General features: G+C 32.8%; 3 protein-coding genes across 3 annotated transcripts; all 3 read right to left on the bottom strand.

Annotated features, from left to right (window-relative positions):
- On the bottom strand, positions 1,557-3,941 carry LOC105171701 (1-aminocyclopropane-1-carboxylate oxidase homolog 1). The gene is made up of 3 exons (XM_011092896.2): positions 3,253-3,941; positions 2,166-2,490; positions 1,557-2,081 (listed from the first exon to the last, which is right to left on the bottom strand). The coding sequence occupies exons 1-3, from the start codon at positions 3,783-3,785 to the stop codon at positions 1,833-1,835; spliced, it is 1,107 nt and encodes a 368-aa protein (XP_011091198.1). The 5' UTR covers positions 3,786-3,941; the 3' UTR covers positions 1,557-1,832.
- On the bottom strand, positions 7,651-9,551 carry LOC105171700 (1-aminocyclopropane-1-carboxylate oxidase homolog 1). Its single transcript, XM_011092895.2, has 3 exons — positions 8,889-9,551; positions 8,223-8,547; positions 7,651-8,142 (listed from the first exon to the last, which is right to left on the bottom strand). The coding sequence occupies exons 1-3, from the start codon at positions 9,419-9,421 to the stop codon at positions 7,894-7,896; spliced, it is 1,107 nt and encodes a 368-aa protein (XP_011091197.1). The 5' UTR covers positions 9,422-9,551; the 3' UTR covers positions 7,651-7,893.
- Positions 13,053-14,753, bottom strand: LOC105171699 (1-aminocyclopropane-1-carboxylate oxidase homolog 1-like). Its single transcript, XM_011092894.2, has 3 exons — positions 14,017-14,753; positions 13,623-13,944; positions 13,053-13,535 (listed from the first exon to the last, which is right to left on the bottom strand). The coding sequence occupies exons 1-3, from the start codon at positions 14,715-14,717 to the stop codon at positions 13,284-13,286; spliced, it is 1,275 nt and encodes a 424-aa protein (XP_011091196.2). The 5' UTR covers positions 14,718-14,753; the 3' UTR covers positions 13,053-13,283.

Here is a 15,538-nt window from a genome sequence, read left to right as displayed (position 1 = left end):
TATATGATAAAGCCGATATCTTGTGTTATATATATCATTTAGGTATTGCATTATACATAAAACATGTTATTGACAATATTTGTTAAGATTATATATAAAATTTATTGTTTAATTTTTTTCCTCTCTTGAAGCTTGAAGAAAAATTGAAAAAAAATTGGTGCATTGGAGTATAGCTTGAAAAATACAAAATGGGTGGAAGATGACTATTTTTCTCCCTTTAAATGAAACTTGTGTTAACTTCCCATATTTTATTAACGATAAGTCTAAAAATACCAAAAAGAAAAAAAAAAAAGAAAGAAAAACAGTTTAAGGACCAATATTGCATCCTCAATTTATTTAAGGACCAAAACTACATAAATAACTATATTTAAGAACTAAAATTATATTTATCCGTGTTGTCTAATTCATATATACATTCCACGTCTTTTATCTTTTTCTAAACGAACATTAATTTTCCATTTTATCAACATAGTTCAAATTATTGGTTAATATCATATGGAAAGGGCCAATTTAAAAATATTCGACGAAACGTCTTTCGTTTCGTGTGTGTGTATAACACCACAACTCTAAACTATATGTTTAAGGGACCACCTTGAATCTGCTCATGCAGCAGCAAATGCACAAGAATTGAACTCAGCTACCAGATTGTAATATGGAACGACAGAGCTTTAAGGCATATCCTCTGACCATCAATGCTGTTTCAGCCTAGACACTAATTATGGCTGCTTTTGCAAACGTCAAATCCAGTATTCATTAATACACACAGTTCGCTTGCCAGGATTGGGGTCATATGGGTCGAGGTTATCTGTTTTTACTTTTCTTTTTAATGGGTAAAAGAAAGCAAAACGAGCGACCAGCACAATGATTCTCGTTGACATTGATCAGAGAAGGAATATCCCTTTTGATGAGTTATAGTCATTACCCAAACGATGAATCCAGAGTCCGATCAAGATGTAATGTAGATCAAAACCATTTCTTATAATTAGATAACTAACTTTAGGGAATATATAATAATCCATCCCACATTGTTAGATAATCAAGTATCAGATGTACTGATAAGCAAGCAAACTGCAAATGTTGTTAGTTGAGCTCAGTTGCGTGGGCTTGTAACCCAAGTGGGGGCAACAAGGTGGTTGGACATTGAGCTAGTCTAATTAGTTGGGTCATAGGTGTCTAATTACTAACTTGCCCGTTCTAAGCAGTGAGTTGGGCTATATGCTTCAAGTGAAGGTTTGGATTTCATGGCTCTTAAAGTGGAGGGTAATGCGTCAGGCTGGCTTCACAGAGCAGCGAAAACCTCCTGCTCTTTGCAGTGGAAGGATAACAGGTTGGTGCTCCCTTGGTCCACATAAACTAAGGTGGGTTGGCTCTAATTGAACAATCACCTTTTCTTGTTTTTATTTTAATGATGATTTTGTTAATAAAACAGATGAGGTTCATGTATTCTTATAAATTCATCAATTGCATGTATATGCCATAAACATGTTGATCATTTTATAAGGCTTAATAGTTTGATTGGACTACTTTTATAAACAAAAGGTGATTCTTTTTCTCTGTCTGCATAACCACATGTTAACTTGAGATTAGACAATCTAATTTTCGTCAATTCTTACATCCTTGTCTTTACAAGAATAGAGACTCCCATTATTGCAAAACCCCTTCCCATCACAATTATTAGTCCAGAAACACTCACATTTTAAATGACACCCACATTCACATACAAATTTGCACGTTTCCCATTCTTACGCGTACAATGTGACAGGGAAATAACTTAATTTACCGGACTCCATGAATTCAGCTCAGGTAACGGTGACTTGATATCCATTCCCATCTCACACCTTGTAATAATCAAGAGCCCTATAATCCTCCAGACTACTGGTGAAGAACTTCGCTACATAATCACTTATTGCAACCTTTTTGTACATGGCCGGATTTTCTTCTGATATCAACTCCTCAATTGGGCCATAAACCTTATCACCATTCACAGGTCCTGAGAAAAAACACGCCACAGAGATTCGTGGTCCGATGCTGGTGGCTATGGCTCTGTGCTCATTGCTCTTGAATTTCCCGTTTGATACCAACTGCGCCAATTTAATAGAGAAATCAGCAACAAAAATGAGTAGAATTGAAGCCAAAACAGAAATCAAGAATGTATATGTACGTACCTGGAGAAGATCGCCTATGTTTATCACTAAACCTCCTGGAACGGGTTGAATGTCAAGCCACTGGTCCTGATACAAAACATGGAGGCCACTGACTATTTGGTTTTGCAGAAGAATTGTGAGGAATCCAGCATCAGAATGCTTGCTTGTCCCCATGGTCAGTTCTGGCTCAGGGCACGCCGGATAATAGTGGCAGTGGAGGCGGTGTCCCCGAGAGCATTCCATATTTTTCAGGTGATCAGTTCCGAGACCAAGAACCTCCGACAGTAGCCCGAGCAGTATATTTCCCAGGATTGCGACATGTTTTGAGTATTCAAGAGCTGAGTCCCTGAGGATCAAGTTACCGGAGTATGAACATGATAACGTTCAACTATGGGATTTTGTGTGAACCGCTTGAAAAATTAACTTAATATTTACTAATAAAATGTAAAAGTTGGTAGAAAATAGCTTATAACTTTTAGTTAAAATTAACTTAATTTAAGCTATTTAAGTAAAAACTATAAAACAAAAACCTTCTTTTCACCTATTTTCCTCAATAAATTGACAAAAAACTTAAAATAAGTGTTCTCAACCACACCCTCCTTGTTTAGTTTGCAAACCAAATTCTTAACTATCCTAATAAGTCCCATCAGCCTTTGGGATGTATATAAGCTTTCAGATAAGAACTAGCTTTACAATCAGAATAATTGAGACGGCGCACCAAGGATGAACATATAGTTGGAGGTAGGGAGCTAGTCCATGCTAAATTCGAGACCTTTGGTTAAAAAAACTTATTCGATCTTGGTCACATCAAGTTTAAATTTCTTTTTATCTGATACAATTTAGAATTCGACACGAGTTTGAGTCACATAATTAAAAATGATGAACCGTGCGTAAACATATTGAGTTACTTCAACTGAACTAGTGCACGGTAGGTAAGCCTATTATTCCATCTTGGCTTGTTTAGTATTCAAACTAGATTGAAATATAATAAGATCGTGTAAATTAAAGTTTAATGTTAACTTACTCAGCTCAAGCAAAACGAAGAAAGGAAAAGAGAGAGAGAGGGAGTATAGAATAGGGAATAAGTTCCATAGGAAAGTGATTATACCTGCAACAAGCAGGCAATTCGTCGTGATTAATCTGATCAGGGTCCGAAAACGAGATGGTCAAGGTATCCCTCCAGCTAGCAGTTCTTGACATAAACAGATCATAACTGCTATAAAATCTTGCTCCTCTTGTCCGATCCCTGGAATAATATTTCTTTTTCTCCTCAACATCCTGCTCATTGAATTTCCGGATGCCATCAATCATCCCATCAAGCACAGTTAGAGGAATCCCATGATTCACCACCTGGAAAAACCCCCAGCTTTCTGAAGCAATCCTTACTTCTTCAAGAACCCGCTTCCGCTTATCAGTGTCCTGGATTCCACTCAGATCAATCACAGGAACTTGAACCTGAGTCTTTTTGCATGTCAACTCTTGAGCCAGCTCCTCAGATGGCCTCACGAAGATCCTGGGAATTTTCAGCAATCCGGAATCTGTCAGGCCTTTTACACCAGCTTTTGTTTCATCAAACGACCTTAGCATTTGCATTCTGTCATAGCCTTGTTCCTCTGATGGAACATCAATTCTTCCAGCCATCTGTAGGTGTAGTGATACCAGAAATTTTGTGCTAATCTGATCACTCTCACTATATTGAAACTGGACTTAAGCATCTGAAGGCGATTTGGATCTGTATGAATAGAGTAGCACCTGTCAGAGGGCCCTGTTGCGTGTATTAAAAAACAGAGAATCAGTGGGCACTTCTTGACTTTACTCGGCCATGATTCCAAACTATTGAGTTTTTGTGCGTTTAATCTACTTCACAGAATCACAGTATTATTTTGTACTTGAAATTAGGTCATATTTATCACATGTAATCCAACAAAGTTGAAAGTAGCAGACCACTAAAGAGCTTTCATGGAGACAAAATTTGTTTCGTTATTATTTCTTGACGAGAAAAACGGGAAATTGCTAAGACCTGCCCCTGAAGTTGGTGCTAAAATATTCCACAAGTTATGAATTAATTAAGGTAATGCATGCAGTCTCAATCAAATTGTTGTTCAAAGACACCCACATATAAATATATATATTATGTTGTCAATATTTGATATGGTTGATGAATCATGCATGGTTCTCAATTGATGTGATTTGTGGTTGGAATGTTGGAAAGTGATGTGATTGTTTAGACTTTTGAATATGGTAACACAAAAAACGTGGTGCTTTGTGTTGCACAACAATGTCATGGATGTTATGAATTAATTTGTAATCGGTGTCATGGTCGAGGGGTATTGTTGCCAGAAAACAAAGAGTGGGGAAGGGAATGAGGAATTTGTACAAGGACCTTCATCAATTATGGTGAAAGAAAAATATTAGTATAATTAATTATGGTGAAAGAAAAAAATTAGTAATTCACCACTCAGGGTGATCTGTTTAGAAAAACTTAATAATATTAGTCCATAAGACTGGGTCATCTTGTCCTCTTATTTTATGGAATTTTATTTTGACCACTAAATTTATTAAAATTTGCAATATTAGTCCAAAAATTATAGCAAATGTAGTCACTACCAAAAAAAAAAGATAAGTGGCAAAAAGACTAGGTGACAATTTTAATATTGTCATTAATTATATATATTTAGTGGCAAAAATATTCATTTTGTCACAATAATAAATTTCATGATTTTATAATTACTATTGTTTTGCACAAAGTGTTGGTAGCAAAATTAGTGACAAAATTAAAGTTGTCACTAAAGACAATTAGTGATGTATTGTGATGACCTAGTGACAACAAATAATAGTTGTCACTATATTATGTTGTCACCAAATTGTCACTATATATTTAGTGACAATTTTATACAAAATATTTTTCACTAATAATTATAAAGTGACAAGATAAAAGTTATTGTCGCTTACTATATATTTGTGGTAACTTAAAAATTATCACTTGATATTTTATTACTAATATTATATTTTCTTGTAGTAAGTCTTTTCTTGCTCCGGCATTAAACTAATGTCCCAACCCACGTGATCGTCATGAGACCGTTAACTAGTGAACTTTTAAAGGAGAAATCATCACATGGCGCTCATGTGCATGCAGTAAAAAGTCTGACCAACTTCTATAGCAGTAAAAAGAATTTCTAAACTGTAAATCGTCTGCTTATCCTCTAGAAGTTCTTCCGAATTCTTCCTGTGCTGAGGGCAATTCTGACCAAATAAACTAAAAGAAATGGAAAAATTAATTTTCATTCTGTAACTCAGGAGGTGGCAATTTTTATCTTGAACGAATGAATTTTTATAATTTCGTTCTGCAATTTTAAAAATTGATCATTTTGGTCAATTTTTTTGCTGTAAAAATGCATGTGTTTGGCACGTGATCTTTAAAATTGGGGCTTTCCAATCATGAGAGATCAAAATTGTCAAATTATTAAAGTTATAAAATTAAATTATAAAAATTAATTCGTGTAGGATCAAAATTATTGTCCCTTATGTTAGTGGATGAAAATTGCAATTTTCAGACAAAAGATGACTTGACAGCCAAATATATTGGGTGCTTTTGTGAGGTGAGAAGATGACATATGGCCAATTAGATTAGTTTAATTCAAATATTTGTTATAGAAAGCATTTGTACCTTAGTCCACCCTACAAAAAATTACCAACTGCTACCAATTGAACTATCAATACAAATTGCTAATAAACTACATGAATCGTTACATATACTATAGAATTTAAAATATAAAATATAAATTCTTATATCTACCAAGTATTTATGGATTTACTGTATCCAAACATCATAAAAGAGTTAATATATATATATATATATATAATAAGTATCTAAATTAATTTATATTAAAAGTTCTAAATAAATAATTCTGTATAAACTATGAAATATTTAATATATTAGTATGATAAAAATCAATATATATAAGTTGTTTTAAGTGTATAAAATTATAACATGTTAATTAATTTGATAGATAGAGATATAATATAATAATAAATTTAAAAAAATAAAAAATAATTATGTAAATACATAAAATTTAGCATATATAATTTTTCAAAATATATATTTTTTCTGTTAGGATTTTATTATTAAGATAAATATCAATATTAATAATCTTCTTAATAATAAAAGAAAAATATATTATTAAATATCAATATTTTCAGGTTTACTTTTTCTATAATTTTTAGTAATATTAATATCAATTTTATAGTAAAATACTTCTAGACGTACAGTGGTTATAGCTCAAGTAGCAAGACGCGCGAGCATTTTGATTAAAAACTCTAAATCCGTAAATTGAAGAACTTATTTAATAAAGGTCATACTTAAAGAACTAAAATAAATAATAAATAAGGTTAAAAGGACGAAAAAAATAATTTTTTTCTTCTTCTTATTTTTTAATTTCATATATATATATAATATTATATTATTATCTTTTTCATCACCACTTTTTTTATAAATTTAATTATTAAAACTTATTATTTTGTAAAGCATTTTATTAAATAAAAAATATATATGTATTAGAAAACTACTAATTTTTATCAGCCGTAACAAGATTGTACACAAACTTAATAAGGATAAGAATTTTATATTATCAAAGTTAACTAATAGTCATGAAAATTTTATTGTCTTATCAATTTTTTAATATTTAAATTTACCTCTTATTTTTTTTAAAAAAAATAAACTTGGGTTAGAATAGTAAATTACTTCTTAATTCATATTTTTCTTTCAACTCACTGCTCCGTATTTTTCTCATCCATTCTCCATATTTTTTTTTTCCACACAAACTCTCATATATTTAATAAAGCCACAATTACGATTATTTTTTCTATCACCTTACCTCTATTTTTTCTTTTGCACAAATTTCTTTCTTTTTTCTCAACTCACACTACAATTTTGTCGTTTCACTTAATGCTATATATGTATTAAAATTTACCAAAATACATATATAATTTAAATATATTGATTAATATGTATTAACATTTTGGGTAAATTACATTGACACCCCTTAATTATGTTAGGCCAGTTTAAACAGACGCCCCTAGCTTTTGCAAAATTACAGCTACACCCCTTGGGGGTGTTAATTAGTATGTCAGTGTAATATTTTTCAGGGGGTATTTGTGTAAGTTTTGCATTTGAATAGGAAGTATAATTGTAATTACAACTATAATCTCTGGTGACATAGCTTTAATTTTGTAAAAAAAAAAGAGAGTATTTTCTTTGTACTTTGGCGTAATATCAAAGAGTGTTTATATTATTTACCATATCATTTTTATCGTAATTGTTTTTATTTGATCATGTATTGCGTGTATGTGACTGCTAGTGTTATATAAAGTATAGCCACAGCATTAAAGTAATTTTATTGTTACGACATTTGTCATTAATTATCAATTATAAGAACTTATATGTAATTCTTGTATTGCTAATTTTCTATGATGAAGATACTTAGAATTCTTGATGGACTTGTAAAAATTACATCCAAAAATATAACTTATGATAATTCATAAAAAAGAAGTACTGACTCCCATAATTGCAAGACCACCTTGACATCACAATTATTAGTAAAGAAAAACGCTGGCAGTTTAAAGTTTAAATACACCCACGTTCACATACAAATTTTGCATATACCCAATCTTACATGTATCATGCGACAGGAAAATCACTTTAGACTCCATAAATTCAGCAGAGGCAACGATGACTTGATCCATTCCATCTTCACACCTTGAAATGATCAAGAGCGCGAAAACTGTCCAGTCCAGTCTTGAAGAACTTCGCTACATAATCACTTATTGCAACCTTTTTGTACATGGCCGGATTTTGTTCTGATATCAGCTCCTCAATTGGGCCATAAACCTTATCTCCATTCACAGGGCCAGAAAAAAAACATGCCACGGAGATTCTTGGTCCGATGCTGGTTGCTCTGGCTCTGTGCTCATTGCTCTTGAATTTCCCGTTTGATACCAACTGCGCCAATTTAATAGCGAAATCAGCGACAAAAATGAGTAGAATTGAAGCTAAAACAGAAATCAAGAATGTATATATACCTGGAGAAGATCGCCTATGTTTATCACTAAACCTCCTGGAATGGGTTCAATGTCAACCCACTGGTCCTGATACAAAACCTGGAGGGCACTGACAATTTGGCTTTGCAGAAGAATTGTGAGGAATCCAGCATCAGAATGCTTGGTTATCCCGATAGCCAGTTCAGGCTCAGGACACGCTGGATAATAGTGGCCGTGGAGGCGGTGCCCCTGAGAGCATTCCATGTTTTTCAGGTGATCAGTTTTGAGACCAAGAGCCTCCGACAATAGCCCGAACAGTATATTTCCCAGGATTTCGACATGTTTCGAGTATTCCAGAGCTGAATCCCTGTGAACCAAGTTACGCGGAGTATGAACAGGATGATATTCAAGTATGCGATTTCTTGTGAGCTGATCCAGTCAAAGTGGTCGCAATTTTACAGGCATAAAAAGATTGTTGCGAGTAATCAGAATTTATCAGTAGCTCATCAGGAAGTAATTAAATTATGCGTTTCATTTTTCATCTGTATTTGCTAGGTGGTTTCTCATAGTTTAGTTTGAAGGCAAACATGCACAAAATGAAAAATATTTATATCCCAAAAGATGCAGCGAACTGGCCATCAGCATGAGCTTTCAGAATTCAGATAGAGTAGAGAACAGGGAATATGTTCCATAAGAAAGTGATTATACCTGCAACAAGCAGGCAATTCGTCATGATCGATTTCATCAGGGTCCGAAAACGAAATGCTCAAGGTATCCCTCCAGCTAGCAGTTCTTGAATGGAACAGATCATGACTGCTGGTAAATCTTGCTCTTCTCATCCGATCCCTTGAATAATACTTCTTTTTCTCCTCAACGTCCTGCTCGTTGAATTTCCGGACACCATCAATCATCCCATCAAGCACAGTTAGAGGAATCCCATGATTCACCACCTGGAAAAACCCCCAGCTTTCTGAGGCAATCCTTACTTCTTCAACAATCCGCTTCCGCCTGTCAGCGTTCAGGATTCCACTCAGATCAATCAGAGGAACTTGAACCTGAGTCTTTTTGCATGTCAACTCTTGAGCCAGCTCCTCAGATGGCCTCACGAAAATCCTAGGAATTTTCAGCAATCCTGAATCAGTCAGGCCCTTTACACCAGCTTTTGTTTCATCGAACGCCCTTAGCATTTCCATTCTGTCATAGCTTTGGTCGTTTGATGAAACATCAATTCCTCCAGCCATCTGTAGGTGTAGGGATGCCAGAAGATTTGTGCTAATCTTGTGTTTTTGATCGAAACTATCCTGAAACTGGAATTAAGCAGCAGATGCGATTTGGACCTGTCTGAATAGAGTTCAGTAATTCCTGTCAGAGGGCCCTGTCAATTTAAAAAACAGAGTCAGTGGGCGCTTCTCGACTTTGCGTGGCCATGACTCCCAACTATTGACTTTTCTAATCTACATCAGCAATAGGATTTGGTACTCGAAATTAGGTAAAATTTATCACATGTCTTAGACATTAAATTATCCAATATTTAATTTAAATTAAAGCCATATTCATTATACAACTCAAAAAGATTGATAAATATATATTTCTTGATTCGAGCTCAGCTCAAACTAATCCTTTAGTAAAACATATCAAAATATATGTAAAAAAAGGTCAAGTTACTTAATTTGGCTAGTATTTAATTCTATTAGAATTAGATTTTCTAACAGTTAAATCACGCAAAAAATATAATATTTTTTAACAAATCAATAAAATCCAATAGATAAATACAAATATATTCTACTTGACCAATCAATTTTCGAGATTCACATAAGTTACTCCAAATGAATGGAGCAATTAGGAATTCTCTGACTCACCTAGAAATTAATTTGCAGATTTTTCGAACAAGAAAACAATATAATCCAACAAAGTAGCAGGATTATCAGCCGTTGTCAGACAGACAGCATCATCTTCGGGCATAAGTTCAAGTTTGTTATGGTGGGCACCACTAGAGAGCTTTCGTGGGGACAAATTTTGTTTCTTTATTCTTTCTTGAGGAGAAAAATGGGAAACTGTTAAAATCTGCCCAGCAAGTTGTCAATCAATTAATTAAGATTGCAGGTAATGCAGTGTCAATCAAATTTTTGTTCAAAAGACATATACATAATCAAGATTTCACTTGGTTGTTGAAACATAGTTCTCAATTGATATGATTTGTATTTGGAGTATTGTTTTAGTCATTTCAAATTTGGACATTGACGTAATTGTTTAGACTTTGGAATTCATGACACAAAAAACATGCTGCTTTGTGTTACACGATTTTCACCATATTCATGAATGTTATGAATTTCTAAATTAAGTCATGGTCGAGGGGACTGATGCCAGAAAACACAGAGTGGGGAAAGTTGGGAATCAGAAATTTGTACAGAAAAAGATTATAAATTATGATACTAGAAAAGATTTAGTATAATTTGGAAAAGCTAGTTGTAAATTACCACTTAGGGCGTGATATAGACAAAGCGTCCCATATTAATTATAAACGAAGAGTTTGCGTCGCTTATAAGCCCCAAAACCTCCTCTCCTTAATAAGGCGTTGAGTTTCAAATCACACTAAGTCGTGTTTACATAATTGGATTGAATTGAATATCCTATTCAATCTGGTTGTTATCCCACTTGTTCAATCCATGTTCTTGCAATTTTATCTTACTTCTTGTAGGCAATATGGTACAAATATAATCTTATCAGAATTTTTATCCAACAAAATAAACATCGAATTAATTTAATCAAAAACTAATATTTAATTTTGTCATGCTACATAAGCAATTGATAATCATATCATATCCACACATATATTAATTTTATCACACATGATAAGCATGCTTTATATTTTCCCGCTATGGACAAAACAAGAACTCGGCACAAAAAGGGTGGAGAGATAGAGCAAGAAAATTAAGAAAGAAAGGTGCCCCCTATTTAAAGCTGACTTCAAGAAATAATCCTGATCAAGCTTTATATAAATGCTGTATTATTCTTTTTTTAGAATATAATCATCCGCATCTTTATATATATATATATCTATGGTGATGTTGATTTTTGTGACCTGAAATTTATCAAGTCAAAAGTCCAAACAGTATGACGTCGAATGCACAGATGGAGATAAGGATCATGTGGGGCCTGCAAGAACGACAGAAACTAGGGCAAACACAGTGACCTGTGCTCTTACGTCATGACGCAAAAGAAAATGTTTCCCGTTCAATATTCTCCCACGTTTTATAGACCAAGATTTAAATGTTTCCAGCCCTGTCCCCACTCTTAAAAATACATTGCCAAGAAAACGATGCCGCTAGCACCTTTCCCAGGTGATGGAGACTAAAAAAATTTGATAATTATTGTTATTAATGTCAATATCGTGTAAATAATATTTATTTGGGATAATCGTACTTTCAGATTTGATATACTTAAATATATATATTTTATAATTAAAAAAAATTGTTTAGTATTTTTAAAATTTATTTTTATTTGACAAATAAGTTTTTTCATGAGTCAAAATTTATCATTTTACTGGTATTAACAAAAAAAAAATAAAAAAAAACTTATATTTCCCCCTCATTTGACTTATTTACTAATTTATTATAGGTAAAATAAATATTTTATGATCAAATTACTTATACATTTTCATTAGTGCACGTGGGGAGGTATATTTTCATTGTTATAAGGGTAGTTTGGTTAGAAAAATTTGTTGATCTGCAATAGGTCTGTTGTAATAAGTTAATTGTAGGTAAATATCAATTTTCATTAAATTTTTTTCTAAAATATGAATCCAATGAATTTCAATTAACGGGTGGACCTATTTGGGTACTAGACATAATTTTTTAAATCATAAAGATTTTATAACTAATTACTCCAAGCCTCATGGTTGGGGAGTGTAATTATCCCTATTTGTTTTGTATTTTCTATGTACAAGTGTGTATGCAATTAATTTAAAATATTAAGATATAATTATTATATTTTCAAATTATATACTTTAGTTAAATAAACAAAATATTATTAAAAAGATAAAATTTGTGAGTAGTTATTTAGAAAAAATTGGGAGAAGAAAAACATGGAAGTTGAGAGGGAGAAAAAAATTGCTGAAATAATAATTAAAAAAAATAGCCAATAAAAAAAAAGAGACAGCAAAGAAGTGCTCTCTCTTAATAATATAGTTAGATTATATTTTCATAATTAATAAATATTTATTAGATATCTAAATATATAAAACCATGCAAAAACTTACATATTGTTGAATTTATAATTAATTTAGTATTCTAAAATAATATTTCTTGTGTGATAGGATTCTCATTCACGTTCAAGCTACTTAATTATTTTATGTGAAGCTGGTTTAGAATGTTTAAGATTCTACAATATTAGGATTCTAAATATGCTATAATATAATTAAGGGATAATTACAATCTACTCCTTTGAAATTCGGTATAATTACATATAGACTCTCTCTAATTTAAAAGATTACATCTAACACCCTGAGATTTGCTTATGTCTAACAAATAAATTTCTTATTAGTAAAAAATCATCAAATTTGCTGATATTAACAAAAAAATTAAAAAAAATAAAATATTTTTCCTGATTGATTTATTACTAATTTATTGCATGTCAAATAATTTTTTTTTATAATCAAATTACCCATATACATCTTCACGCATTAACAAATATCAGGAAGTATATCTTTACCGTAGTTTTAGTCAGAGAAATTTTTTTTTCAACATACAATAAGTTAGTAATAAGTTAATTGATGATAAATATCGATTTTCATTTCATTTTTCTAGTTAAGACATGGATAAGATATATTAAGTGCTCAACTGAGACTATAACAAATACTGCAATAGAAAATCATGGACTTCAAATGCTCAAAGTTCAGATTGCGTTAAATTGGAAAGAGTATATATACAGCCCAATGAACTAAAATACAACACACCCACATTGCCATACTACAAGATAAGAAATCCAGTATACAGACACCGCCACGACTTTATTTTCATTACTATATGCGACAGAAAATCATGTGGCGACGAGTGTTCATAAATTCATCTCAAGAAATGATTTCTTGGCCACAACAATACATCCTCACAACTTGTAGTAATCAATACCCCAATTCTCGTCATCAAGTCCAGTCTTCATAAACCTACCCATATACTCAGTCAGGAGGAGATCTCTGTATTTGGCTGGATTCTCTTCTGATATCAGCTCTTTAATCGGGCCATAAGTCTTAACCTCGCTGATAGGTCCAGAGAAAAAGTAGGCCACAGAAATTCGTGGTCCGGTGGAGTTAGCTATCACTCTATGCTTATTACTGATGAACCTCCCATTTGACACCAACTAAACCAAATTCAACATGGAAATTAGAATCATGATCATGAGCAAAAACATGATGAGAAGATGCAAGACAGACTGAAAAATGAGTACCTGGAGAAGATCCCCGATGTTTACAACTAACCCTCCTGGAGTGGGTTCAACGTTTACCCATTGATCTTGATATAAAACCTGGAGGCCACTGATTTGGTTTTGTAGAAGAATAGTGAGGAATCCAGGATCAGAGTGCTTGGTGGCTCCTAGAGTCAGTTCTGGCTCAGGGCAGGCTGGATAATAGTGGCAACTGACTTGGTGCCCCTTTGAGCATTCCATGTTGTTTAGGTGATCAGGGCAGAGTCCAAGAGCCTCCGCGAGTAGCTCAAGCAGAGTTTTTCCTAGAATTTTCACGTGGTTTATGTATTCCACTGTGTTGTCCCTGCAATTGAGGACATGAATTTAAAACAGCTACTTGAGAAATGTTTTGTATATAATATGTTCAAATAGATACCTGCAAGAAGCTGGCAATTTTTCGCTATCAATTTGGTTTGGAAATGAAATGTTCATGGTATCCCTCCAGTTAGCTGTCTTTGAAGCGAACAAATCAAAATTGCTGATAAACCTTACCCTTCTTGTTAAATCCCGTGAATAATACCTCCTTTTCTCTTCAACATCCATTTCGTTGAACTTCATTATCCCATCAATCATTCCATCAAGAACAGTTGGAGGAATCCCATGATTCACCACCTGGAAAAAGCCCCAAGTTTCCGAGGCCATCCTCACTTGTTCAACGATCTGTTTCCGCCTGTCAGCGTCCAGGATGCCGCTGAGATCAATCACAGGAACTTGAACTTGAATATTCTTGTAAGTTAACTGATCTTGAGCCAGATCTTCAGATGGTCTCACGAAAATTTTTGGAATTTTGGTTAGTCCTGAATCTATCAGACCTTTAACACCGGCTTCTGTTTGATCAAAAGCTTTGAGCATTTCCATTCTGTCGTATTGTTGGTCACCTGCTGCTGAGGCATCGATTCCTCCAGCCATCAGATGAAGATGTGGTAGAACACGAAGATTGCTGTGAATACAAAGAGGTAGCTCTACAAGAAACTCTTGATCTTGAAACTCGATATTGTGTATTCTTGTACTAATAAACTGAAGAGAAGATAGATAGGGAAATTCACAATATGTTTTTGTATTCGGGATAGATACCATTTTTCTCGTGTCTCAATTTAGGTCGATTGGTTTTATTTTTTATATTTTGATTAGTAAAATTAAATTAAGTTATCCAACAATATAAATATTTCTTGGTTGGAATATCTCAGGCTAATCGGCCATTTGGAAAACATGCATATTAAAGTATATATAAAAAGATCAAGTTGGTTGATTAGGCTAATGTATGCTAAAGTATGTAAATAATAAGTATTTATTAAAATAATTTAAATATATGAAAATATTTAAAAGATATATTATAAATTTATGAATTTAAGATTTCAAAAATATTTTTGAAGTAACAAGCCGTTGCTTGGTTTTTAATTTTTAAGTTTTATTATTTACAAAATATATAAATGAGTAATTTGAAAAGTTTTGATTCAATTCCATTTTTTATTTTATTGGTATACCAAAAACAGGAATGATATATCTAAGGAATTATATATATAAAGGAAAAATTATTTTTTGTGTCCTTTACCTATTAGTTTTAATTCTATAAGTATGTCATTCATTTATTTAGTTCTGTAAGTTACAAAAAATGATGATAAATAGTCCTTGGATTGTCGGAATTTTAGTTTTTGGCTAGAAAAATGACATAGCAACCGAATTGGACAATTTTTTAGGAGTTTTCAATCCTAAGTGGCTATGGACATGAGTTGAAAGATATGTTGAACTTGTTTTGAACGGAATAAAAATTTAGTAAATTTGGAACTAAATAATGTACAATTATAAATTAAAAAAAAAAAAAAAGAAGAAGAAGAGAATTTAGCCCCCTACCGAGTCTGCTGCCGCCACCACGGCCGACCCCCATTCCCATCCCCAGA

This window comes from Sesamum indicum, linkage group LG10 (genome assembly GCF_000512975.1).
Source record: "Sesamum indicum cultivar Zhongzhi No. 13 linkage group LG10, S_indicum_v1.0, whole genome shotgun sequence".
Taxonomy (NCBI): Eukaryota; Viridiplantae; Streptophyta; class Magnoliopsida; order Lamiales; family Pedaliaceae; genus Sesamum; species Sesamum indicum.
This window is presented reverse-complemented; position numbering and strand designations above follow the sequence as displayed.